General features: G+C 51.9%; 6 protein-coding genes across 6 annotated transcripts; 2 read left to right on the top strand and 4 right to left on the bottom strand.

The window, feature by feature from the left end:
* Positions 1–4,139: 4,139 nt before the first annotated feature.
* APUU_21038S (aminophospholipid-translocating P4-type ATPase DNF3) lies at positions 4,140–9,212 on the bottom strand (the record flags this gene model as incomplete). The annotated part of the gene is made up of 1 exon (XM_041699746.1): positions 4,140–9,212. The coding sequence occupies one exon, from the start codon at positions 9,210–9,212 to the stop codon at positions 4,140–4,142; it is 5,073 nt and encodes a 1,690-aa protein (XP_041552800.1).
* A 1,450-nt stretch (positions 9,213–10,662) lies between these two features.
* rfeF (putative transcription factor RfeF) lies at positions 10,663–13,375 on the bottom strand (the record flags this gene model as incomplete). Its single annotated transcript, XM_041699745.1, has 5 exons — positions 10,663–11,204; positions 11,260–12,169; positions 12,905–12,970; positions 13,083–13,187; positions 13,370–13,375. 5 exons carry the CDS (start codon positions 13,373–13,375, stop codon positions 10,663–10,665), a joined length of 1,629 nt encoding a protein of 542 aa, XP_041552799.1.
* Positions 13,376–14,333: 958 nt separating this feature from the next.
* APUU_21036A (Gfo/Idh/MocA family oxidoreductase) lies at positions 14,334–15,554 on the top strand (the record flags this gene model as incomplete). Its single annotated transcript, XM_041699744.1, has 1 exon — positions 14,334–15,554. The coding sequence occupies one exon, from the start codon at positions 14,334–14,336 to the stop codon at positions 15,552–15,554; it is 1,221 nt and encodes a 406-aa protein (XP_041552798.1).
* Positions 15,555–15,857: 303 nt separating this feature from the next.
* SRP72 (signal recognition particle subunit SRP72) lies at positions 15,858–17,976 on the bottom strand (the record flags this gene model as incomplete). Its single annotated transcript, XM_041699743.1, has 4 exons — positions 15,858–17,070; positions 17,121–17,265; positions 17,322–17,595; positions 17,656–17,976. 4 exons carry the CDS (start codon positions 17,974–17,976, stop codon positions 15,858–15,860), a joined length of 1,953 nt encoding a protein of 650 aa, XP_041552797.1.
* Positions 17,977–19,727: 1,751 nt separating this feature from the next.
* APUU_21034A (glycosyltransferase family 31 protein) lies at positions 19,728–21,188 on the top strand (the record flags this gene model as incomplete). Its single annotated transcript, XM_041699742.1, has 1 exon — positions 19,728–21,188. The coding sequence occupies one exon, from the start codon at positions 19,728–19,730 to the stop codon at positions 21,186–21,188; it is 1,461 nt and encodes a 486-aa protein (XP_041552796.1).
* A 1,366-nt stretch (positions 21,189–22,554) lies between these two features.
* APUU_21033S (putative C6 transcription factor (AmyR)) lies at positions 22,555–24,520 on the bottom strand (the record flags this gene model as incomplete). The annotated part of the gene is made up of 3 exons (XM_041699740.1): positions 22,555–22,986; positions 23,038–23,488; positions 23,547–24,520. The coding sequence occupies 3 exons, from the start codon at positions 24,518–24,520 to the stop codon at positions 22,555–22,557; spliced, it is 1,857 nt and encodes a 618-aa protein (XP_041552795.1).
* Between the last annotated feature and the right edge of the window lie 167 nt (positions 24,521–24,687).

Raw genomic sequence — 24,687 nt, 5'->3', positions numbered from 1 at the left:
GGAGTGAACTGCCCAGACGCAAAGCTGACCGATGAGCGCGTCGCAGAAGCGTAGAAGTTATATAAATGTCGAAAGAAGGCGAAGCTGGCCAAGGCAGCTTTGTTGACGAAGAGAACGGTGATGACTCTTCGCGACCGTAGAAGGAGTGTGATTCGTTAGACTCGGGATCAAAGGAGCATTGGATTGCAATACAACAAGTTGATCTGTCTGTCTGGCTAACTGTTTGTCTAGGAGTTGGTGAGGGTGACAAATGAGCGATCACACCGACCTGGGGTACGCGAAAAGAGTGGGTAGAATCGACCGTAAAAGAGTGGAACGGACGAGACAAGAGAGTAAAAGTAAAAAAAAGAATGAATCAAATGAATGAATGTGAAAAGGAAAAACAGCAATGATGGAAAAGATGGGATGGGGAGGGAAGGGGAAGAGGAAAGGAGGAGAAGCGACAGACGAAGTGGAGGGAGAGTCGGCCAGACCAGTTCCTCGTGGTGGTGACCGCCGTAGAGCGCACCCTCAACACTGCGCGCTCAGTCAGGAGATGTGCCGCCCAATGTGGTTTAGTTTCGGGATCGCTATTCCCCACCAAGACTAGCGCTGCTGAACTCGTGGCTGGTAGGCTGGAGCGGGGCGTATGGTACGGTATCAGGAACGTATTCGTAAGCCAAACAGGGTGGGCTCAAAGTCAAACCCGGACGGGGCAGTAACAGTAACGGCTTGATCTTGAATTCTTGATTCTTGACTCTGCTAGTTCGGGCAGTAGCCTTGAATCATTGAATGCCATCATTCAGCCATCAGCATCCATCATCCATCGAGTGCAGGCCATCGCCAGTCTTCGAAAAGGCTAAAAGCATTCATCTTCGCTTCGCTTACGACGAGGGAAAACAACAGGCATCCAGCCAATTGCACCGCTGCGGCCCCTGCATCAGCTGCGTCTCCTTACTCGGCAATGGTATGCTGCCCGATGGCTTGCTGGCGATTCCTGTCGGGAGCCAGGGACGCACCTCACGTCCGTTCAGGCGATCCAGGAACACTAACTTTCTGGGCTGCCGCTCACCCAGCGGCGTGACGGCGTCAGCGCTCAGACAAGAAGCCTGTTCCATGTCAGGCTGTTATCCACCAACCAGTTCATCGGGTGATCGGATGGCTGGCCTGCTACCTACATGGCGGCCCCCGATCAACTGGCAAATGCTCCAACTCCAAGCCTCCAACGGTCGACCATGACAAAATTCGTCTGCTGCATGGCCGCTCGAGCCACGATGGACTCCAAACACCAATCCAAACGGTAAATCCAACCCCCGGGTCCAAGGTTGAGTCTTCCTTCCCAATCCAGCACCCGGGTCAATAATATCCACCCACTACTGGAAAACTATCTATTATCTCGCGTGAGCAGTCAGAAAACAAACGCCGCGCGACTTGGGCTCGTTCCAAAACGGTTTCAGACGCTGACGGACAAGTGACACGCGGTGTCAGGGACCCAACAGTCAAGGCTCTCCCGGGTAGTCAGAAAATACGAGCTGAAAGTCTAGGACGCTAGGGGCCCAAAAGCAACAACCACGCTTGTGGTTCCCTGGTTTTTATCCACTGATTCCCACGCATGGGCACTGGGCAGGCCTTACTGTTAGGAGTTAGCATCTGGTAGGGGGTGGGTGCGAGGAACAGCCACGCTTTGGAGGCGCAGAGTTCAGTTCCATGGTACCCGGACGGTCGCGACCTGTCTAGCTGTTCTATTCTTGTTCTGCTTCATTTTTTTCGCTCTAAACTCCGCCCGAGCCGGTGGTCGTCAAGGTTTGAATCCAGGTACCCGCACCCGCGGGCTTGCCATTGGCTCAGTGGTTTGGAGAGCCTGGGAACTGACAGCGCAAACAGCGGTGGGGGTGTGTTTCGGCGCCTCGTGCTCTTGAGTTTTGAACAGCCTCCTCAAGCGGAGGTGCTCTGGCAAGGCGCGACACCGCCAACACCGCGCGAGATCGTTTACCCATGTTCCTGCCACCGGCCTGGTCTTATTATTATGCCTTACCGCGTGCTTGGATGTAAGGCTTGTACGTAACCACCCCGTACGGCAAGCGTGGAGGCCAGGCGGGCCCCAGTAATAGACCTACCTAACGCGGTTAGGCTGAAACCCTTGCCCACTGATGATCCGTGCGCAATTGGACTTTTCTGATTGGCTGATAAGGCTGAGGTCAGCATATGACTGGGCGGCCTGCATTTCACGAGCTGCAAGGTACAGGCACACAATCACTCTGATACTCTGCCGTCACCGCTCTTCAGACGAGTCCTGCTGGACAGGAGAAAGGCAGTGCACACGATAGTTGTTTCACAAGTTGGAGGCACTTCCGACATTCCCGGCAAACCCGTCTCTTGGGCGTCTCATCTGGCCTCAAAGTCAACGCCCAGTGAGGATCGATCGAGAATGTTCATCCAAGCCCGGATCGACGGATCAAACCAGTTCGTCGGTCGCCCTATATAATATATTAAAACGGAGCAGCGTCTCCGGAACTGGGTGGATCAGAACGAGGCCGCCTCGGACATCACGATCTTAGACTCTCGTGTGCTTTTGCGATGTAATCAACATAAAACAGCTAAGGTGCAGAACGCCTTGGCGTGATTCGGCCTCGAATCACATCAATGATCTCAATCGATATTTGTGCCCTGAACCATGGAATTTCGCTGCCACGTTGTGCCTGGAGCCCGTTGGCTCGATAGCTTGATTCCTTCGGGGATTACCTCCTACTCGATACGTAGTTAGTCTTGTCTCTTTGCTGATCCGGTTCTTATAAATCATCTGGCGAACCGTCAGATCAAAATCAGGCTGTAACATCTGTGGAACTTATCAACTCATTGGGCAGGTGTTCAGGTATTCAGTTTCTGTTTCATCCCAAACCGAGCTAATTTCTCGGTAAGCAGTGAATGAGGCCCGTGACAATGTCCATCAAACTGATCGCCAGCCAGCCCACTACCTTCAACTCCTACATCACGAAGATGCCTGTGAGAAAAATCGGGGTACATACCGTGAATGTATAGATTCTAGTCTTCTTCAATCTCCATCCCAATCCCGAAGCCAGGTTACACCAACTTCGCAATGGTACCTTCGAAATGGGCCAGCTCCGTGATTTTACGCCGGTCCCGCAGCGTGTTTTGAATTTGCTGCTGTGCATGGCCTTGACCACGCGGTCTCGGATGGCTTCGACACGAGGTGTGCTCGTCCGCAAACCTATCGCAACCCCGTCGTACTATCCAAGTTCCATGACCGGGTAAGCAATAGTACAGTAGCTCCCAAAACGTAGTTGATATCATACAACATGTTCTAGTAGTTAATGCATAACATAGTGCAAGAAGTCCCAATAAGCCCCATACAGGCGGTACATGGCCAATTTTCTTACCTGCAGCGGAGTCTTGTCAATGCGGATGACCTCCGACGACCACGAGGACTCTGCGGATACTCAGGTTTTGGTCTACAGAGTTGCAGCGTGGGCCAGAAATCATTAAGTTCTTCCCAGTGACTTGTCCATACCCAACCAGAGTGTCAATACTAGAAAAAGCCAGTCGAGGATAATCTGGCTGACACTTCTTCGGTGTCTGCTTGAGAACTTCTGTCAGAAAACACTTCACGCCTGGATACTGAAGCAGATCTACTTAGGGCAGTACTTAAGTAGGCACTATAAGATATCCAGAACAATCCCTTTTTTTCTTTTTGACGGCAGCGGTGCGTATTATTGACTCAGATTAGTCTTGGCCTCCACCAATTTCTTTTGTTTTACATTTATTTATTTACGGCTTTGAAGTTGAGACCCGTCTACAAGTTTAGCATATTCGAAGGTATTGTATCAATAGAATATAATTCCTGATATTCGCCTTCTCCATCTTCCCCTTATAATACAATATAATCTACCATAGTGGGTATAATAAACAAGTGCCTACACAAGTAGCAGGCAACCGACCACTCACTCACTCACTCACTATACACAAAGCGCATCCGAAACCAACAACATAAAAAGGAGCAACAAGTTGGATGGAACAGCCGAGGGGTATACGTTTTCAAACGCCATATGCAACAAAAGCGCAGCAATGAGTTAAAAAGAAGGAAAACGAAAGGAAATATAGTAGCAGTAGCAGTAGGAAATGGAAGGAAAGGGTTCGATGGATCACTTGAGATGACCCTTCCTAATCGCCCCGTATCCCTTATTGAATAGCTCATGGATCTCCACTGAACGTCTGCGCCCAGCCCCTCCTTGGGTGTTGCTCTGTGCTGTCTCGTCATCAGACAGGACAGTTTGCTCTTGCTCGCGGGTTGATCCGCCAAATGCCGAAGCCGAAGCCGAAGCGGATGCGGAAACAGAGGTAGACTCCACGTATACGCCGCGCGAGGAGTCGTTCTTGTTTGCATCGCTCATGACTCTAGGTCTTGCCAGGAGTTCCGCAACGTGTTTCTCACGGGCCTCCATCTCTGCATCCTCACGCGCGATCTCGAAGCTGGATCTCTTCTTCCCATGGTCCCAGCCCTGTTGGAGTTCTGAGGCGGCAGCTTCCTCGAAGCGTTTCCGGATGTCCAAATCTTTCTCGTACTCTTGGAAGACGTCGACGTCTGCAGGGAAGAGATTGGCGCGAAGCGAGGAGACGGAGATCTCGAAGATTAGGACCGCCGTGACGGTGACGAGGAGCACAACCCAGAAGGCGAGATCGTGGCCAGAGTGGAGGAGGAAGTTGGAGCGGACGTGGTAGATCCCGTCGCCGGACTTGGTGTCGTATTGCTTAGAGAGAATCATGTTCCAGAGGAACCAGCCCCCGACGGAAATGATGAAGACGGCAAGGGAGAGGTAGGTTTTGTTGTGCACTTCAAGGGCTTGGAGTTTGGTGTTGATGATAATAACGCAGGCTGAGAAGGTGAGGAGGCCAGCGGAGAAAACGTCGTTGATGTTACCTGTTGTGAAGAGAGCACTGCCAAAGAGACCGAACATGATAAAGTAGACGAGCATTGCTTCGCAAGTGGCGATGAATGTCCAACCGAGATAGAGTCGGATATTGAAGCCCTCATGGCGCTGGCCCTTGGTATAGAGTTCTGGCACGGCGAGGAGGGTTGACGCGGAGAGATCTTTCGTGAAGATACCCAGGAAAATAACAGCCAAGGAAGTAAAGAGGGTGTTGAACATGCTCAGACTCCAGGATTCATACAAACTCGTCCCAGTGTATCCGTTCCATCGCTGGTAGAGAGCCTGCGTAAGGTAGAACAACATTTCCTTCCAGAATGTTCCCAGAGTATATTTGCACGCCCGCATATAGTTCCACCGTCCATGGACCAGAAGTAGCTTCAGCAAGAACCTGAATTGCGCGATCGAGTAGTCCGAGATACGCGCTGCTTGGAGACCCTCTTTACCTGTGATACCAATGCCAACGTGAGCCTCCTGGATCATGGCGATATCATTGGCCCCATCACCAATTGCCAAAGTGACTGAATCCTGCACCTGCTGACGAATCGACTTGACTAAGAAAGCCTTCTGTTTCGGGCTGGCACGACAGCAAATAACGGAGTCGACGAGAATAGCAAGCCTGAAGAAGGGCGCGCGAAGATCATCATCCCCTTCAATCATGGACAACGTTTGGCCATCAACGACAACCACAGAGTGAGCCACCTTTTTACTTGTGATATTCGCGGTCAGCTCCTCAATCGATGGTCCCACGTTGCCCATTTCCTGGTCGAGAACCACGAGGGTGGAGTAGTCCTTCACGAGGCGGCAGGAATGGCCAACATTGATAGCCGTTTCTCGCTTGTCTCCGGTAAGCATCCACAGCTTGATATTTGCTCGACGTAGCTTGTCGATTGCCTCCGGAACGCCTTTTTGAAGTTTGTCCTCGATGGCCGTAGCACCAGTCAACTCAAGCTGTTCCTCAATCTGTTGGCCGACCTTCTCAATTCGCTGTTGTCGGTCGACAAGGCTGGTGGAAGCTTCATGGTATGCTTTTTTCCATTCTTGGTATGTTGCGTCGTCCAAGTATCTGTGAGCATATAGCAGCGTTCGGAGTCCCTCCGTCGCAAAGTCGTTCAGGTGCTGGAAGCAGCGCTCAAAAACAGCGGCTTCGTTGACAACCAGCGCCTCCTCTACCAGCTCTTCATCTTCATCGTCGTGAATAGAGCTACCAGAGTCGGACAGCGCCGTCGACTGCCGCCCTAACTGGGCAGAAGGTCTAGGGCTGTAGTACTCAACGTCGCTGTTTCTGTGCAAGAGGCCGCCATCCGTCTCGCGATCACGAAGCCAAACATCAATGCTGTCTCTTAGCGTAGACACATGTCTGCCAGAAACACTAGAGCGGCGATGTGTCATGCTCGGTCGGCTGAAACTGCTGCGGACTCCGCTGTCCTTGCGGTACTCGCTGTTCCTCCTCATGACCTGGCTCGCTTCTGCTGCCTTGCGCTTGCTCGCGCGGCGCTCAATGTCGCTCACTTTTTCCTGTGCAAGGGCAGCCCGCCTCAGAAGCTTCATCAACACGCCGTCAGCACCTTTGCAGAATACGCAAATCCGTCGGTCTGGCATCCGAACGACAACCGACATGCGTTTCCGGGTGCTGGAAAATTCAATCACATCCATAATCTCGTAAACCTCGTCGACGGGTGCTGCTTCCGGTCCATTGGGGAATGTCCTGACAGTCAATGTATCTGGCTGTCGGTCGTGAACTAAATAACCTAGCTCTTGCGCGGCCGTGACCAACGCAAGCTCATCTGGCGAGGCAGCCTGGAACGTTGTGTTGCCGGATTCATCCTCCTCCGGAAGACAGGTGTGGCAGAGAGCCATGGCGAGGATAAACATCTTAGCCTTCCGAGCGAAAACAGTGTACGGCTTGCGCTGGATGTATTGCAGCATATCAGTAGTTCGGGTATTCTGCACAGTTAACCCTTGCTTGCGAGCTCCATCGAATGTCGACATGGACGGCCTAGCGACAGACCCTCGAGCTTCGGATACGTTTGACTGTCGGATCATCGCTTTCTTGCCTTTGGCGCTTCTTTTTTTGTGGATCAACTTCTCCCGGTCTCCTTCTTGTGCGGCTTCATCGACGAGATCAAAGTCATGGAACCACGCAGTTCCAGCCACGCTCATTTTCCGGAAACGCATGGTGTTGTTTGTCAATGTTCCGGTTTTGTCTGAGAAAACGTAGCTCACTTGGCCGAGTTCCTCGTTGATCGTTGATGTCCGGGCTTCAAGCGGCGTATCAGACTCGGGGTCGTACATGTCGATGTCGGTGTTCAGCATGAGCATCTGTGCCACCTTAACGATTTCCATACTCACGTAAAGCGAGATTGGAATCATCGTGTTGAACATGATCAGGAACGAAGTGAAAATGGGTCCGTAGCTCACGTTGGCTTCCTGTAGGTACCAAGCGCGGCTTTCAACATCCCTTGACCAGAACTTGTAAGCAATTGTACAGGCACCAGCCAACATCACCACCAAAAGGACGATGAGCATGACCACTCGGTTGACCTTGGCCTGGAGAGAAGGCATTTTGATGCGAGGGTTCTTATTCGCGTTCATTCGAATCTTGCACTCCTCGCCCGTGTAGATAACCATTCCCACTGCCCGTTCGGTGTTACGAAGGACACTACCACGGTACAAAACTTCATTGTTGGTCAACGGCGTTTTCTCTCCAGCAGCCACCATCACATTTCCATCGAATTTATACAAATCAAGATTGGGATCCTCCACGGCAAAGTGTATAGAGGTACCACAGAGACCCTCCACAGTTCCACATGACTTTGCCACAGATTGGCATGGCTGTTTGTTTTTGAGATTTGTCTCCCCATCCAGCGCCATGGTTTCCACGTAGGCCACACCATTAGGCCCGTCTGCGTGAAGCAAAGCCATATCTGCAGGTATGGGTTGATCGCGTTTCAATCGAATCACATCACCTACTTTGATGTCGCTCCACTTGACCGAATCCCAATCCTGTGTCTCGCTGGAAATGGATGCAGTTTCGCCGGTAACGGACCGAGAAAGCATATTCGACCCTGGACGAAGTACCGATGCGAAACGGTTATTTTCTTCCTTATCCAATCGGTAACGGCGCCAATCATCGAACCCTTCCTTGCCCATGGAGATACCAACAAAGATAAGAAGCGGCACCAGCGTGGTGAATTTACCTGTCGTACTCAAGCCAGGGATCATCTGCAGGATAGCAACCACCAAGAAGTAGAAGTTGGCTAGCTTAGTGAATTGGGCGAAAAACTGGCGAGGGAAGAAACTCCATAAACTATAGCGACTAGACCGAATCCAATTTTCCGCGTATGGTTTCCCGGTTCTCTCATCAATTAAAATTTCCGTTCGCGTTGGGTCGAGGTCAATATGACGGCCATCCTTGCTAGGTGGGATTGTCTTTATTCGAAGAACTGTCTTGCGAACAGTTTCCAGAATGCACTTCACGCGAATCTTTAACTCAGTGATAGCGGCTCTCCTCCTGAGCCATCGATCATAGGATAAATTTGTAGAAAGGTTCTTGCCTTCTTTGAGATCCGCCTGATCGGAGGAAAATGTGGTGAGACCATTTTCTGTAGAAGTCGAGGCCGATGTCGACTTTTGCGTGACAGTAGCGTCTTGTTTCTCAATCTCGATCGAGTCTCTCGGAGCAGGACCTGGTACCGTTTCCTGCTCCACAATCTCCTCCGGTTCCGTCTTGGTAACGTGTCCCAGTTCAACAGGCGACGAGGGAGTTGAGTGCGATTCGATATTCTTCGCAAATATCGTTCGGCGCAGCGAGTATCCACGATTTCGAGAGCGGGAGCGGCCAGCACTATCCGGGCTCTGCGGAGATGGAGGGGAAAGCGCTGAGCGCGGTGAAAGGGAGGAGCGTGTTGCGCGGTTGGCATCGGGGGAGGTAGGAGACAAAAGGCCCTGGGAATTCGCGACACTTGTGTTTATTGAAAGTCCTCTAGACGATGGCCGCCGATCCCACTGACTCTGTCTATTTTGTTCCTCTTCAGAAGGGCGCTCCAAGTCTGTTGAAAATCGGACATGTTGGTGCTGTGATAACCTCCTTCCCGAGTCCGACAATGTTCGCGACGGGGGAAGCGAGGGTCGCCCTGGAGCTGCTACGAGCAGGGAATTGCTCCGCAAAGGTTGCGTCGGCCGGGGAGGAATATGTGAGGGCGCATCGGAGGAGGAAGGTTGATCTTCAGGTATGCGCGGCTGCTCGGTGTCCTGGTTTGAATCTGGCGATCCGTGCGGTTGAGACATGACGATGTCAATGGCTCCTGGTCTGGATAAATGCAAGTATGAATAATCTCTTCGCCCTCCCGTCCTTCAGCCCAGTAAGACCGCCTCGATTTCAAGTTCTTTGTCAACAATCGATCGGGTGTACGAGGCGCTGATCGGCGGTGGTTATTTATGACGTCTGGCGAGTAATTGAATTCATCCTTCACAATGCGAAAAGCAAAATAATAGGCGGAGGAAAGGTGGGAAATTGGAAGCAGATAAACAGAGCTGTGAAGGGGCTGTCGTCGCAGCAATGACCACGTTTGCAGCCGGTCAGGCACCGCAAAAGCAGTGTCAAAAGTCCAAAAAATGGTGGTGACCGAAAACAGTGAGCGTCGGAATCAGCCGACCGGGGCAGGACCAACAAGTCAACTAGTGAACAGCGGCAACGACAGTATGTACAGCGACAACAAGGAAAGAAAAGGCACAATAATGGAGGGGCAAGGAGCAAGAATTGAATTGTTGCAACTTGAGGCAGTCTGCCAGGTCTGAGGCAACGTAAACCCCAGTTTCAGGCTGGTCGGGCGCAGTCTTGAGTCTCGAACCACAGCCAAAGAAACGCCCTCGTTGGACACCGCGTAACCTTGTTGGAGACTGTGGAGGCTACCAACCTATACTCTAATTTTCCAACGGTTCTCCAGGCACCCGGTAGTGCGTCCTGTGGCAACTCAGTCCAGGAAGTTCTACAGAGCGCAGTCTCTTGTGACTCTGCTTATTGCGTACGAGGCTTTGACGTTGCGGCCTGAGAGACTTTTGCCGGGAATTTCTCCGAAAGCGTCGCAAGCAGGTCGCCATCGCCATCGCCGCCATATTAGCTACTATAATTAAGTTGGCTGTCAGTGGCCCACCGTCGTCCAGATTCTGTTACCTGCCTCTGCACTGCCTCAGGGTCTCGCCTCCAGTTGTTCCCACATCCTATCAATTTATTTGCCAACCATCCCTACCCTTTGCTGTGTCATCCTCAGACCCTGCCTGGGACACTTTTTGAGGCTTCTCGATTCGCGCAACCCATGGACGCCCAGTCGAAGGGCCAGCGGGGTACGGTAGTGTCAAGTACGGCCTGCGTAGTGCCTTGGCCGGTCGGGAAAACCTCCAACTCGCAGGTTCGGTCTGCCGCTAAAATTGCCACCGGCGGCTTGTCCCACGAACTCATCACATGATTTCCAATTCGCTCCTTACTTGCGTCTTGAGATATCGACAACATTGTTTAAAATTCATATCGCGTTTTCATTTTGAATAACAGTCATGGGTCAGTAAATCAATGGCCTCGAGCCCTATCTACGCCTCATTCCGTCCCTTTACCACCACGGTGAACCTGGTACAGAACAGACTTTGATAGTAGACACGACAACACGCAAAAAGAAAATTTCATAACATAAAGGTTACAGTCGTTCACTCAAACGCTCTAACTAATTCGCCCCCGCCCACCTAATCAGTACCTAGGCGGCTGCCCGTAAGCGGGTTGCTGACCCGGGTAACCAGACGGAGGACCCTGAGGAGGCCGTTGTCCATACGGTGGCTGCGGTGGCTGACCGTACTGCTGTTGACCATAAGGCTGTGGAGGTTGTTGCGGCGGCTGGCCGTAGGGCTGCGGTGGCTGCCCCTGCGGTGGTTGCCCATATGGCGGCTGCTGCCCGTATGGCGGTTGTTGTCCGTATGGTGGCTGTTGTCCGTATGGCGGTTGCTGCCCGTAGCCGCCTGGTGCTTGGCTGGATGGGGGGTAAGGTGCGGGACTGTAGGCCTGTTGCCCCGGGTTGTAGGGCGCAGACGATCCGTAGCTTGGTGCGGGAGGTTGGCTGTAGCCGCCGAACTGGCCCGGAGGAGGCCCTGGACGGGGTGGAGCACTGCTGGCTTCGTCCTTGACATCATAGGAGGCATCGATAGAACCAAGCATCAGCTTCGCGCACCACAGCTCGCGAGTCAAGTGGACAGGTGGGTTAGCACGCGACATTTCGTCCTGTTCGACCTCGAAATCTAGCAACCTTGTTATTTCATGCTTCTTCCCTCCTAAGAAAGCTTTTGAACTTACTGGATGTGCAGTCAATAAAGCCACCAATGCTGGGGTCTTCGTCCAGACTGCCGAGGAAGTCGCGAGCCCTGGTATCATTTCCAACCTGCGAGAACTGGAACGCAACCGCACCTCGCCCGTACGGAGTCCTCGAAACCTCATCAATAGTGTTGCGAATTCCCTGCGACACAGCATCCTGAGATTCTCCAGCTGGCTGCCCATCGGTAATTGAGATGACCAGAACCGGCTTCTGCAGGCGACTGGCTCTTGCCGGGCCTATGATCAAGGGTTCAAGCACCTTGGCCCTCAGCGCAGTCCCTAATGGCGTCATACCGGAGAAACGTATATTGGAAATGACTTGTTCCACTTCTTGCGAGTTGCGAATGTTGTTTTGGATGAAATCGTTGTTCATGAAACGTAAGTTGATACCATCCTCATCGAAAGTGGATGCCACCGTCGCAACAATGCCGAGGATTTGCTTCAGCTGCTCCTTTCTCACGCCTCTCTCCTCGAACTCGATTGAACCGCTGTCGTCAACGTAGAGGACAATATCATAAAGCGAAAGCTTGATAACATCCATGGCTATTTCCATAGGCAGATTGAACTCGTTCACGATCCTGTTAACCTTGGCAGGTCCATCTCTAGAAAGGCCTTGTACCAGCCTATCTAGCTTATCAGGAGGGTAAAAATGCTGAAGACCTTTCTCTTGAATTGTCGCAATCAGGAGCCCTCGGTACGCGTCGAGCTGTTGGGGAGTGGCAGGCCCAACAGGTGCGCCGCCGGGACCGCCAGGTGGTCCGAACTGACCTCCGGGAGGCCCCTGTTGGGGACGAGGAGCTCCGGGAGGGCCTCCAGGGGGGCCAGGGGGGTAAGGTGCATTCTGGGGAGGGTAGGGTGCGCTCTGAGGCGGCTGAGGGGGATAACCTGAAGACTGTAACACTCTTTGTTAGCTTTCTGCCAATATCTTTTTTTTGTTCTTTGAGGGAGATAAAAGAGAAGAAAACACGATAGCAAGTATAACCAAGTCGACAACAAGAAAAATAAAAGAGGTGTTTGGGACAATCTATACATAAGGCTGTGGCTGCGGGGGATAACTTGGCCCGGGCGCTCCATAAGGCTGCGTGGGAGGCGGGGTTTGTGTGTAATTTTGAGGGGGGCCCTGTCTATACTGCGGGGCGCCTCCGTAGGGAGGTGTTGGAGAATAACCCTGGGGCTGCGGCGTATGTGGTGAGTACGGTGCCGGAGAATATGCTTGAGGCGGACCTCCAGAGTACGCAGGCGAAGGTGAAGGTTTGTTTGGAGGAACTGGGGGATACGGCTGGTACTGCTGTGGCTGCTGCGGGGAGGGCGGGTAAGGCGACGGAGAATGACCCGGGCGCAGCTGATTAGGCGGCGGTCCTTGAGGAGGATAGCCTTGGCCGGGGTATGGTCGAGACATGCCTTCAGATTGCAAAGGAGATGGCTGAAAAAGAACGAAGATGGGATGACGAAAGTTCGTTAATGGGACGGGCAGGAGGGCTGATGAGGGGCAGTGGATGAATAATGTGACGAAGGCGAAGGCGAGAACACGTAAAACGACAAGCAAACAAACAAAAAGAACTCGTCACACACGAGTGGCAGAAAGATGAATGGAAAAAAGAAACCACGAGAAGGAAACCTAGCTTACCGATCCACCAGAATAAGCCTGATACTGCTGAGGTTGCTGCTGCTGAGGCTGCTGAGGCTTCTGCTGCTGAAGATGAAATCACGATCATTAGCTGGGAGGCCCAAAAAAAATTGGAGCAAGAGAGGGGCAGTGAACACTGAATGGCAAGGCATCAACATTGTGCCAATGTTGGACTTACATATCCACCAGCAGGAGGAGGGCCGCCCGTGTATCCGGTAGGGGGAGCTCCCCCATAGACGCCGGAGCCGGAGTTCATCTGCGCGTTGGCGATCTTGGAGGCGAACTATACCGATGATGCAAAGTTGCAGCAGTCAGTTATCTTCTCTGGCTGGATTCTCTTGTTTCTGTTTCACAGCTGACAAGACTAAGAGTGATGATGGCTTGACAGATGCTATGGCGGTAGCGGGGTAAACAGGAAGGCGCGGGGCAGCACTCTTATACGAATATCAAGAAAGGCAGACTTACTCCCATGGTGGCGGTCTATAGCTGAAAGGACAACGGATGACGGCGGAGGAAAGGGCCGGGGAAGTTGGGTGATGGCGAAAGAGCCCAGGAATAAATAAATAGAGAAGATGGAAGACCGATGATGTTGGATTGGAAGGCTCAGCTGCGGATCCAAACAGCTCTCAGGAACCGCTCCACCGGATCGCAAAAGAGACCCGCCAGCTCAACACTGCCTCGCCTGGATAGAGTCATACTCCGTCGTAGTGCGTAGTTCTCTGTTCTGGAAACTCGCTCAGCCACAGTACCCTTAAGGCTGAATTTCACTCATACCACCCATGACATCAACTAGCAATCTCCAGACCGATGACCCAAGGTTGGCCTCTCCTGGCGGTCCTGTGCCACCTGGCTGGCCCCTTCAGGTACTGCTATCCAAGAAGGGCTGCTTCACTGGTTTTCAGCCGTAATATGCCGGTTTCCGACTGCCAAAAGTACCCTTCCCCGCCATCGTCATCACATCCAAGTACTCCCCGCAGATCTATATACCGCTCAAATCAAACAAAAGCAAAGCGCTCTTAATACGCCCAGCGCGGTCACCCATCCATATAATCCTGCAGTACTACAGAGAGTTGTCAGCAGATGACCTCTGATGTCATGGTGGAAGAAGCCTTCAGATACAAAAAGCTTGTAGAAAAAATGTCTTCTGGGTCTGACTTACACCAGCTGCAGCATTTGCCTCGGTCACTTGCCTCTGAGACTACCTGCACCTCCACATTAGCCAGGATTCCAATGTACTCGTATATTTGTGTCCAAAACTAACCGTCTTCGAGTCCTCTATTGCAGCTGGAGTTCAGTCGTGACTACCGCTTCGGTCGGTTGATCATCACGGCCGTTCCTTCTATATCCGTCGCAGCCACTACGCTGGCATTACTATAGCAGTACTACTTCAACGTGCAAAGAGCTACGTACCTCTTACCGCGATACCAAAATGGCAGAACCCCTCCACGTCGGCATCTTAACATCAGGAGCCCATCCAGTCCAGACAATTTACCTCCCGGCCCTCAACGCCCTACCAAAACTCTACACCATCGAGGCTATATACTCCTCCGAACCGGAGTCCTCATCTTTATTCCCATCCCCATGCCTAAATGAAATTCTCACGTCCCCTTCCATAAACCTAATCCTCAACTTCATGCCAAATGAGTACCATGAACTCTACACAATCGCCGCCCTCCAAGCAGGCAAACATGTCATGGTCGAAACGCCTGTCAGCTTAAGTATCCCCTCCGCAAGGCGCATCCTCGACGCCGAGCGGGAAGCCCCGAATGGGGCCCGGGTGTTTGTTGCGAGCGCCAGGCGGTACGCACCTTGCTTTGAGAGCGTCTTTAAGGAGGAGGTTTCTGGGATGGAAAGGATCCACTACGCGCGGTTGAGGATGATTGCCGGACCACATGTGGCGCATACGGCGACTAATAGCACTACCCTTGCCGGTAACAACAACAACAATAGTAATAGCCTGAGGGTCCCAGAATCCGGTAGAGGCACCAATGGCTATAATGACTATAACGAGAATACCACGACACGAGACCAAAACGACCAGAAACTAGCAGCAAGCAGCGAAGACAGAACAGCTCGTCTCCGCGGCCTAATGGAGGAGGTCTTCGGTGAAGATGAACAACCGAACCAAGAGCGTGTTGCGCTGAGCCGCTTCCTTGCCTCGCTGGGTTGTCACGATCTCGGTCTCATGCGAGACACCCTAGGGTACCCTGATGCGGTGTCGAATATCTCCGTTAACGAACCATTCTACTCAGCACTGTTTCACTACAACGGGGGCATGAGCGAACTCCACCCCTTTACGTTAATGTATGAAACCGGGACGGACGGTGTGCCGCGGTGTGATGCGCAATTGGCGGTATATGGACAAAACAAGACAGTAACAATACACTATGACCTGCCGTATGCACGAGGGCAGCCGGTGCGTGTCGTTGTTGAGAAGGCAGATGAGCGCGGAGGGTTGATGCAGACCGAGACGGTGAGTACGTGGGAGGAGGCCTACGAGCAGGAGTTGAAGGCGTTATATGCGTACTTGGTTGAGGGAAAGGAGGCAAAGACGACGGCGAAGGATTCCTTGCAGGATATTAAGCTGTTCCAGACGATATTTGAACAATATAACCGGCAGTGTGGAACAATTCGTACTCCGCTCGGTTAAATCGTGATATGTTATGATATGATGCTTTTGGGCTGTGTTTGCTTGCTTGCTTGCTTGCTTGGGTTGGATGGAGAACTAATTTGTAATAGGTGTGCCGCTAATTGGATAAGAATGCATTTCGGGTTTTGCTGTTATAGACAATTCTATCCGTTAGAGTAATGTACACGGTATATTGGAGCTGATATGCCGTTCCGCGTTAACTAAGTAGAAGTATGCTGATGCTAAATGATGATGGCCCCCTGCAAGCCTGATCTGATCTGATGGGCAGTCGACCAGCAGAAATGCATACATACCATCAATAATCTACCGCTTTCCCTTCTTCTTTTTCTTCGAGTTACCACCCCCACCACCACCTTGGGGCTTCTGCTGCTGAGCTCCAGAGGGCGTAGTCTCTTCCGATTTCTCGCTGACCACTCCTCCCTGTGTCCGCTCAGCAGCGCGCTGTTTGCCCTTGCGGCCTCTGGGCCGGTACGTCGATCGATCACGAAGAGGAAGCCATCGTTCTGGGTCAGCAGTCTTGCTGGGGTCGAAGTCCTTGGGGAGACGGGACTTGCGGATCCGTTTCACGGCGCCGTCTCTGTTGGCTGCGGGTCGCTTCCTTGCTCCGGCGATTGCAGCCGCCGTTGCAGCCGCCGTAGAGGAGGACGCGGAGACACCGGCGGCCTGGAGAGAGGCGATGTCGACGTCGGAAATTAGGTCGTCAACCGAGGGGAGGTATTTGGCTTGGGCTTCGACTTGGGAGTGGTCAATGGCTGCGTGGGAGGCTACATAGCCAGCGACGGCAAACAGATCGTCTGGTGTCTTCTCGTACAAAGATTTGAATAACTCTGCAGCTTGCGCTGAATCCGATGTGAGCGAAGAGTGCAGTAGAGCTGCGCCTGCTGCCCGGAGCAATGATGGGGGCTGGGTAGCTTGGCCTCTCCAGAATGCTGCGGCCTTGGCCAGTTCGGATCTGATCTGCGTCTTTCGGCCCTCGCGTCTGTACAGGGCGATAAGAACGCTTAGCAAGCCGGGATTAAAGCGAATTTCCTTGTCCTGTTCAGAGATGGACTCGTCGACGAGCTGGAGCGATTTCTCTAAGGTGGCTATTGCGGACGTGGTATTGCCCAGGTTGACGTAAATTTGTACTGCAGTAAGCACTAGGCCAAAATCTTTTGGTCGTCTTTCAACCGCGGCCAGGATTGCCTTTAGCGCTGGTGCCCCCGTCTCGCCCTTTGCATGCGCCGCTGCGTTGTAGACTGATAGGAGGTTGGTGCTAGCATCTGTGGATGGATATGGAGCCCGGGAAAGAGCCTTGGAAGTAGATCGAATGATACCATCATATTTGTGGACAAGAAGGTCGACCGCATGAAGGTTGCCCGTTATGACATTATGCTGGTAGTCGAATAGCTTGTCATTATTCGTAGAGTCGGGCACTTCGTGGAGTGCCTTGTAGAGAGCATATGGGTTTGCCGACGTTCCGCGGGCGATCGTAGCATTGTTCTGACCAATTCTTCTCGTCGACAACTCGGGGATTCTGTTGTTTCAGTAAGCTATGGTTCAGTCGCATGTCCATCATCGGCATACTCTTTGACTGATATTTCTTCCAGTATGGACTCCGCCTCCTCCGACTTCCCTTGGCAGATCAGAACATACAGCTGCTGCACAGCAATCGGAAGCAGTTCGGCGTCTCTATCTTCTGGGGTAAGATCCTCTGAAGTGCGGCAAAGCTCTGTAGAGACCGTATCAGCTGCTGACATACATTTCCCAACTTTGCCCGATACGAACCTTTAGCACGCTTCAAGAGAATCCCAGCTTGGTCGAATTCCCCCTTCGCAATGCTTAGACAAGCGGCGTTATAGACCGTCTCAAACGCCTCTAGGTCGTCCCTCGTAGGCCTGGTATGGCGAACAGACTCAGGGTGGCCCTTCCACTGCAATTGTGCATCCGCCGCCCAAGAGTTAATTCGCAAATCATGCTCCTCGTTCGCCGTTGACACCGAATCCCGAGCGAGTCCTTGGTATATTTCCGCTGTGCGACGAAATTTCTCGGCCCGGTACGTCTAAGTAAAGGAAGAAAGTTAGCTGCACATCCAATTCATAGATTACTCAAGGGAGCATACAGCCTGGGCTTCCAGATGGCGTGCGCCCCGGTCGTCGGCCAGACCCGAAACCACATCAATGGCTACATCCGGGTTTCCGGTTTTGTATAGAGCATAACCGTATTCCAGGGCAGCCTTCTGCTTCAATTTGTCCCCGCCATCTTCGAGAACACGTAGACAATCCTCGTAGCGGTCAAGTTTTAACAAAGCGACCACCTTCACATGTTGAGCCTGGAGGTCGGACTTGGATTTGGCTAGCGCAGCATCGCATGAGCGAAGGACTTCTTCATGATCGTCAATGGACGCCCTGGAGAGTAACGAGCTCAAGGATTGGGTGGACATGGCGGTTTCGTAGGCCCGGTGGGGTGCGAGAGAGGCCGGAGGGTGAGGGAGGATATCGTTGCCCGAAAGGGGGCCGGTTACTTGAAGAGACCTTTAGTCGTCAAACAGTTCCATATACCGTGTGTTGCAAGCTCGTAGCAGATCTAACGAAATATCGCTTGATGCCAATTGTGCAGTGCGGGATGAACATTTCCCGATTAGGAATTCCGCGCAAACGGCTGCTACGCGCTACCGTAGTTACCCTGACTGCTTACTCAGAAATTAGTCATTTGGCGCTAGACTGATCCGGAAGGTGCCATCCAGAAGTGGAACTTATGCCTCAGGTGTCTACGGGTCTGCTCCGCGAGTCCCGCAACCGTCAAGCCATTTCTGAGTTGCCACCGTGGAGTATTTGGAGCAGTCCAGGACTCCAAGTCCAGGGACACTCGTGGCTCCGATGCTGCTGCATCTGGCCAGCATCTTGCGTTGATATTCTCCGACAACGGAGAGAGTTCAAGCATGAAACCTGTAAAACAGTGCGGGGCATGCGATGATGGCATTGCGCGATTATCAGATGAAATGCAAAGGATCTAAGACACTGCCTCCATGCGGGGGAACAGTGGCCACTCTGAGACAGGAGCCGTCGGTACAAAAACTTGGAAGCCGCTTAGCCGGCTGTGCCACTGATGCATTGCTATCGGATATCGCACTGACAGCAATTGAGATCCCAGCCTTGCCCAATCGCCAAGAGCTGCGTTGTCCGCCAATAATAGAACACCAATAACACGCGCAGTGGACAGCCCTGCCGGGTGCATGACCTCCTGCCACTCTCAGACTGCGCTGACTGCCAGTGCAGGACAGACAGCGTTGTAGCAGTAGCAGTATCCGTACTACGGTGTAGAGTTAAGGGTAGCAGTACTCCGTACGATGGCAGCAGAATCTCATCGTTACGACAGCATCATCGGACGACCCCATCTTGTTCCAACCTCCAACCGCCAAGGTGCCGTGGGTCGCAACCAGCCGCTCTCCGTCAGGATCATCACCCGCAACGCGTCATCAACAGCCTATCCGGCTTGCAAGTTATTTGAAGCTGTCTGCAGCTGGAGCTTCCTGTGCAAGCTGCGAGGGTCTCCAAGACAAATTGTAGGGCTGACCTCGCAATGCTCGCGAACGAGGCCATAACCCGTAGTCTTGCAGGTCAACTGGCACAACAGGATACGTCGTAGTGGTTGCACTGCAAAGTCGCCGGATCAGCAGCATAAGAGGATTAAGAATCTGACGCGCGGCTCCAACAGGGACAGCAAGTGAAAGAGGCCAGTCGTCGCGCAGCAGAAGCAACGTTCAGCAAAACGAGGAAGTGGATCGCGGGCGCCCCCCTTTACCACTGCTTGCTGGTCTGCAGATGATAATTCGCAGTCTGGACTGGCCGGGCCCTTTGGTTCTTTTTTATCTTTCGCCCCCGTCTTCGTCCCTGGCCACTCCGTCTTCGTCCCTCCGATTTCCTCCCTCCTTACTCTCCTACACGCCTAGAGTATAATCTCTTGCCTCTCGCTTTTCTTTCTCTTTCTCTCTCTCTCCCCCCGTCTCCCTCTCCCTCTCCCTCTCCATCCTTCGCCAGTCGAACCCACCGGTCGCTACCTCTCCTCGACTGCCTTTTCCGTCCCTGACCTCCACCTCTCTCTCCACCGTGTGGTCTGGCTGCTCGCGATGCGAATGCACTAGAACCGCACTGGGCTATTAATACACACAATAAGTACTTTTATCTCCGGGCCATGTCAAACAAGTTCAGCATACGGGACCCATCCCCGATGAATTCATCGCGAGTTTGGAAGAAGAAGTTTCCACGCTACTTCGTCGTCGCTTGCCTGGTGGGAGCATTCTTCCTTTTCGGCCCGCGGTTTAGACAAGATCCGGACATTGTTCATATACCAGATGATCCCGCCAAGCCGAATATTACACTTACCGCTCATGTCGGTTGTGAGCCCGATTTCACCGTCCTAGAGCGCCTGGGGGTGATAAAGCTGTCTCAGTATTTGCGCCGGGAAGTGGTGGCTGTCCAGTCTCCAGATAACCTACCCCTGACCCAAGTTCTTGACACCCCTTTGTTTGACCAAAGTGCCAAAAAGACAGCGCAAACGGCGGAGAACGCATTGCAGAGCGACTGCTCTGTCGGCAACCAGATTTCATTGCGAACACCGCGCCGCACACGCCATGTGGATGGTTCACACTTCGACTTTGGTGTTGCCACAACACTGGAAAGACTGAATGAGTCCCTCGATGCCTTTACTCATTGGGCGAGCCGCACCGGAGTCCGCATTTTTGCACTAATTGAGCCAGACAACCGGGTACCTGAGGTGCTAGCCAAGGCCGAAGCACTTGGGATCAACCTGTCTGTGACACAGTCCAACGAGGAATATCAGACCCGGTATTTCTCACTGGTTTCCCATTTGGCTGAAAACCTGCGGGAGGTGACTCGTTGGTCCTGCATTATCGACGACGACACTTTCTTCCTTTCAATGCCTGCCCTGATTGAGGCCTTCGAGAAGTACGACCATACACAACCAACTTATATCGGCGGCGTATCAGAAAGTGTTCCACAGATCGGTATATTTGGACTCATGGGATACGGAGGCGCTGGCGTTTTCCTATCTCGGCCTCTAATTCAACGGCTGAGCGAACCTGAAGTCTTCAAAGCCTGCCAACAAATGATACACACAGGTGACCGAAGAATCTCGCTGTGTGTCTACCAACACTCAAGTGCGCATCTAACCATCGATCATCGATTACGACAACTGGACTTCCGAGGTGACGCCTCAGGATTCTTCGAAGCTGCGAGGCAGCCGCCCCTCTCGGTGCATCACTGGAAGTCATGGTTTAATACCGACATGGCAAAACTCAGCAAAATCAGTGAAGTTTGCGGTGAAGCCTGTCTCTTGAAAAAATGGCAGTTCTCTGATGGCTGGATCCTGACCAACGGTTTTTCGATAACCAAATACAGCCGAGAAATCAGCCCTGACGACATATCGATGGAGCTCACCTGGGACGGTGATCATGATCCGGACCGTGATGCATTCATGCACGAGCTTGGACCCCTACGTGACAGGGACAACGGGAAGATCAGCTATATCATGGCGGACTCGATCATGGACACGGACCAAGTCCGACAATGGTACATCCACCGCGACCCTGAAAATGGTGATCAAATCATGGAACTGGTTTGGCAAAGGCAGTGATTTCTATTTCTCCCATTTTCTCCATTTCGTTATATCATACCCTTTCCGCAACCATGTCGCCACACTTGCATACATCGTCGACTCCATATAGACTGCAGTCTTCTCAATACCCAAAAATGGGTAACTGCCACGGTACTAGATTATGACTTTTGATTCCATGTCTCGATGATACCGCAGCTTTTTGTTCTCTTGTTATTATTTTATCTGTTCCTATTTCGCTTCGCTGTATATCTAATGCAAACGCTGCCATCGTCCCACTGCACAAATCGTTCAAACCAGGCGCAGGGGTCGTCTTTCTTGTTTTGTCCATAATGATGACTGAGTCGTCAGCAAAATTAATATCAAAAATTATTTCAAGTTCTTTTCCAAATTCTCCGTAGACCACTCGACCTCGCGAGGTTCCCGAAGTGTTGGAGTTTTCTTTGTTGTTGCGTCACGCCCAAAATGAAAACTGATTATCATCAGTGGCACTATGGAACAATATAACTATCTACTACTAACATTGTACGCTTTTAGAAAAGTACAAATTAACATGCATGTTCTTCCTATACCAAGCATCTGTGACACAGTCCAAAAGACTAGTTAGTTAACGAACTAGTTCGATCTCCCGACCAACCTGTCTTTTTATCAAGAGCTGCGCACCCAAACCAGCTTGGATCACCAAGTGGAACAAGATGTCGGGCCGACATAACAGGAACTCGGATCGCAAAACCAAACTACTGTTTCATGACAGATATTACTATTCAATACGAACTTCGTATTCATCTTGCCCAACCCCAAGAAGAATCTAAGGCAGGAATCTGAGTTAAGTCATTAGGCATGCTTGACGCAATGAACGCGTGTTTAATCTTACATTTTTGTCTCCGGGCCGACTTTCGAAATTAGAGTTGGAATCCTGAAGGAATGGCGGGGCCGGACGGGAATAATGGAATGGAGGTGGAGGTTAGCTTGGCTTTGGGTACGAGGGCAACGCTCAAGCAGCTGCTATCTTGGTTAATGGAGTGGTTTGAGCGCCAATATTGCTAGCTGGGTAAACCTAAGTCATTCGTTGATTTCTCTATATGGTATTGTATGTCCGTGTCCTGTCGTGTCGTTGATCATCTCCTGTTCATCACCGGACTAAGGGACTGATGTGCAGGTATGGTGGTAGAGGGAAATGGGAAAATAATAGATACATGAAGAGAAAAGCGCAGGGGGTAAGTAGGTAGGGGATATTCGAAAGGGGTGAGATATATATAGAGATGCATACAATCGGTATACAATCATCTGAGGGTCCAGTTTCTCGTCATATGTATAGAGAAATAATCATGGAAAGAGTATACCAGGCTGGAGAAAATGCAGCTGCATAATGGAGGGAGCGCGGGCATCAGGTCAGCAATCGCCCAGATTGAAACGGAAGTTCCGACGGCGTAAGTATCCTAGAGACCGGATCGTTGTTTTGATCATGAGAGCTATCAGGCGGAGACGCAATCTCCCAGGAGCTGCTGGCGGTTTGGCTATTGTTATTGCCGGTTGCTTGCCATGGTGGCACAGGTTCGGATGAGGAGGTGGCTGGAAGAGGAGGGAGGAAGTCGCTTATAGTAAGCGGGAAATCAAAGCCTAGCATGCCTTTACATCGCTCGAGCAGTGCTGGGAAGAGGTATGATTGAGATCCACGAATCCGGGAGAGCGTGGAGAGGATGCCCCAGAGTAGTTCACGGGGGTCGACAGTAGACTCTGCAATGCTGTTGGCGGCTTTGGTAGAGAGTGAGCGTGATACATCTGCGACTGATACGCCGAGATCGAATAGCTTCTGCTCCTGAAGATGGTATTAGACGTGCTATAGAAACGGGGACGCCGTAGGACTAACCATTCCTATACCGTGCGCGTCAACAGCACCTTGTGATGCCTCCGCGATAACAGACAGCACAGCCTTACCTACCAACACAGGAAGATGAAAAGGTAGGACGGTTTCATTTCGTGAACTTGGTTGGGAAGCTCGAGTCATCGATAACTTCCACATCATGGCTTGCAGCCATTGCTGGGTGATGAGGATATCGACTCTCTGGATTTCCGAGACCCCGTCGAGCGATATTGGTTTGCTCAGGCTTGCTTGGATCATGGAAGTAGGCGGCATTTCCGATGTTCCATCTCTCCCACCTGCTGAAATCCAGTCGTAGAGGTTGACGCTGAGGTTTTCAAAAACCCCAATGAGATTGATGAATCCGTAGGCAAGAATAGGGTCGTCCGAGCAAAGAACCTGCGGTTTATGGATGGAGTTGCGAAGCATCACCGGCCTTGCTTGCTGCAATGCGTAACCTCTGAAACATGGGAATAAGATCAGCATTGCACTTTATCTAACTTTCGATGGCTTCGTACCTTTCCGTGATGAACAGGAGCCAAAATACCCTACGATTTTGCTCCGCCTCCTCAATGTTCAACTCAGAGTACGTGGGTTCGCGATGAAGCCCCAGCGAAAAGATCATTGACGTCGCCTGGCAAAGGTAGAACCATGCGTGATCCTGACGGTCCAGGTTGCCATATGAAGCAAATAAAAAGAATGAGGTTAGAAGACTTTCGATGTTCATGTCTTCGATTGGATCGCAGTCTTTCCTTGCACGGACAGCCTCAGCAAGCAGTTCTTCACCAGACATTACTGAATTTCCATCAACACCGGTCTGGAGGTGGGAGGTCTCCGAGACACCGTCCAGTTTTAACTGAATGTGGGTAGCGGCGCAAAGAGACGCCAAAAAGGCATACCGCTGTGCGGACAGGCGCTCTGGATGGTGGCAGTCTTGCTGAAGATCTTCTTTCCGTACTACTGGCATTATAGGGAACATGTATTTCAGGTAGACGTTGATGTGGGCCAGAAGCACAGGTGGGGTCAAAACTCGCGGGGAAGGATACAGCACCGCAGGAGGTGAATCCGATAGCGAATTAAAGGAGTCCGGTGAGGAAACAAGCTCCGGAGGAGGTAGTCGGGCGAATGAATCCGGGAGATCTGGGGCGAGATACTGGGGTTCCTCCATGGTGAACGGCGGAGTTGCAGGAGAGCCACCCATCGGGTAGCTTGTAGGATCCGTATACCATTCTCTCTCTGTTGGAGATTGTTGAGGATCGCACTGAAGAAGCTGTCGCTGCCTTGCTACCAATGGATGGATGGGAGCTAGAGGGTAGAGCGTCCGAAACTTGGGGCCTTTGCGACGGAGGACATCGCTGTAGGAGCAGGAAAGGAGCAGGCGCTGGCACTTGTCGCACGGAAGCTCTCGCGAGCATTTGATTTTTCTCCTCCGGCAATTGTCGCAGGCCTGTTTAAAGGGCTTCTGTTTCGAAGAGACAGGGCCAGAATCCATCACTGCAGATAGACGGCTGTTGAACCGAGGGGAAATGGGGCTTGGGTGTATGCCAGTGGACGAGGGTGGGATTGTTTGCGCATAACCAAAGCAATGCTAATTTGGGGAAACCATGCTGTCGAGATCGCTCTCTCGCAGAACAATAATAAGAGCACAGGATCGCTGGA

Source organism: Aspergillus puulaauensis, chromosome 2 (genome assembly GCF_016861865.1).
Source record: "Aspergillus puulaauensis MK2 DNA, chromosome 2, nearly complete sequence".
NCBI classification, from domain to species: Eukaryota; Fungi; Ascomycota; class Eurotiomycetes; order Eurotiales; family Aspergillaceae; genus Aspergillus; species Aspergillus puulaauensis.
Note: the sequence above shows the minus strand (reverse complement) of the source record. Positions and strands in the feature narration are given on the sequence as shown.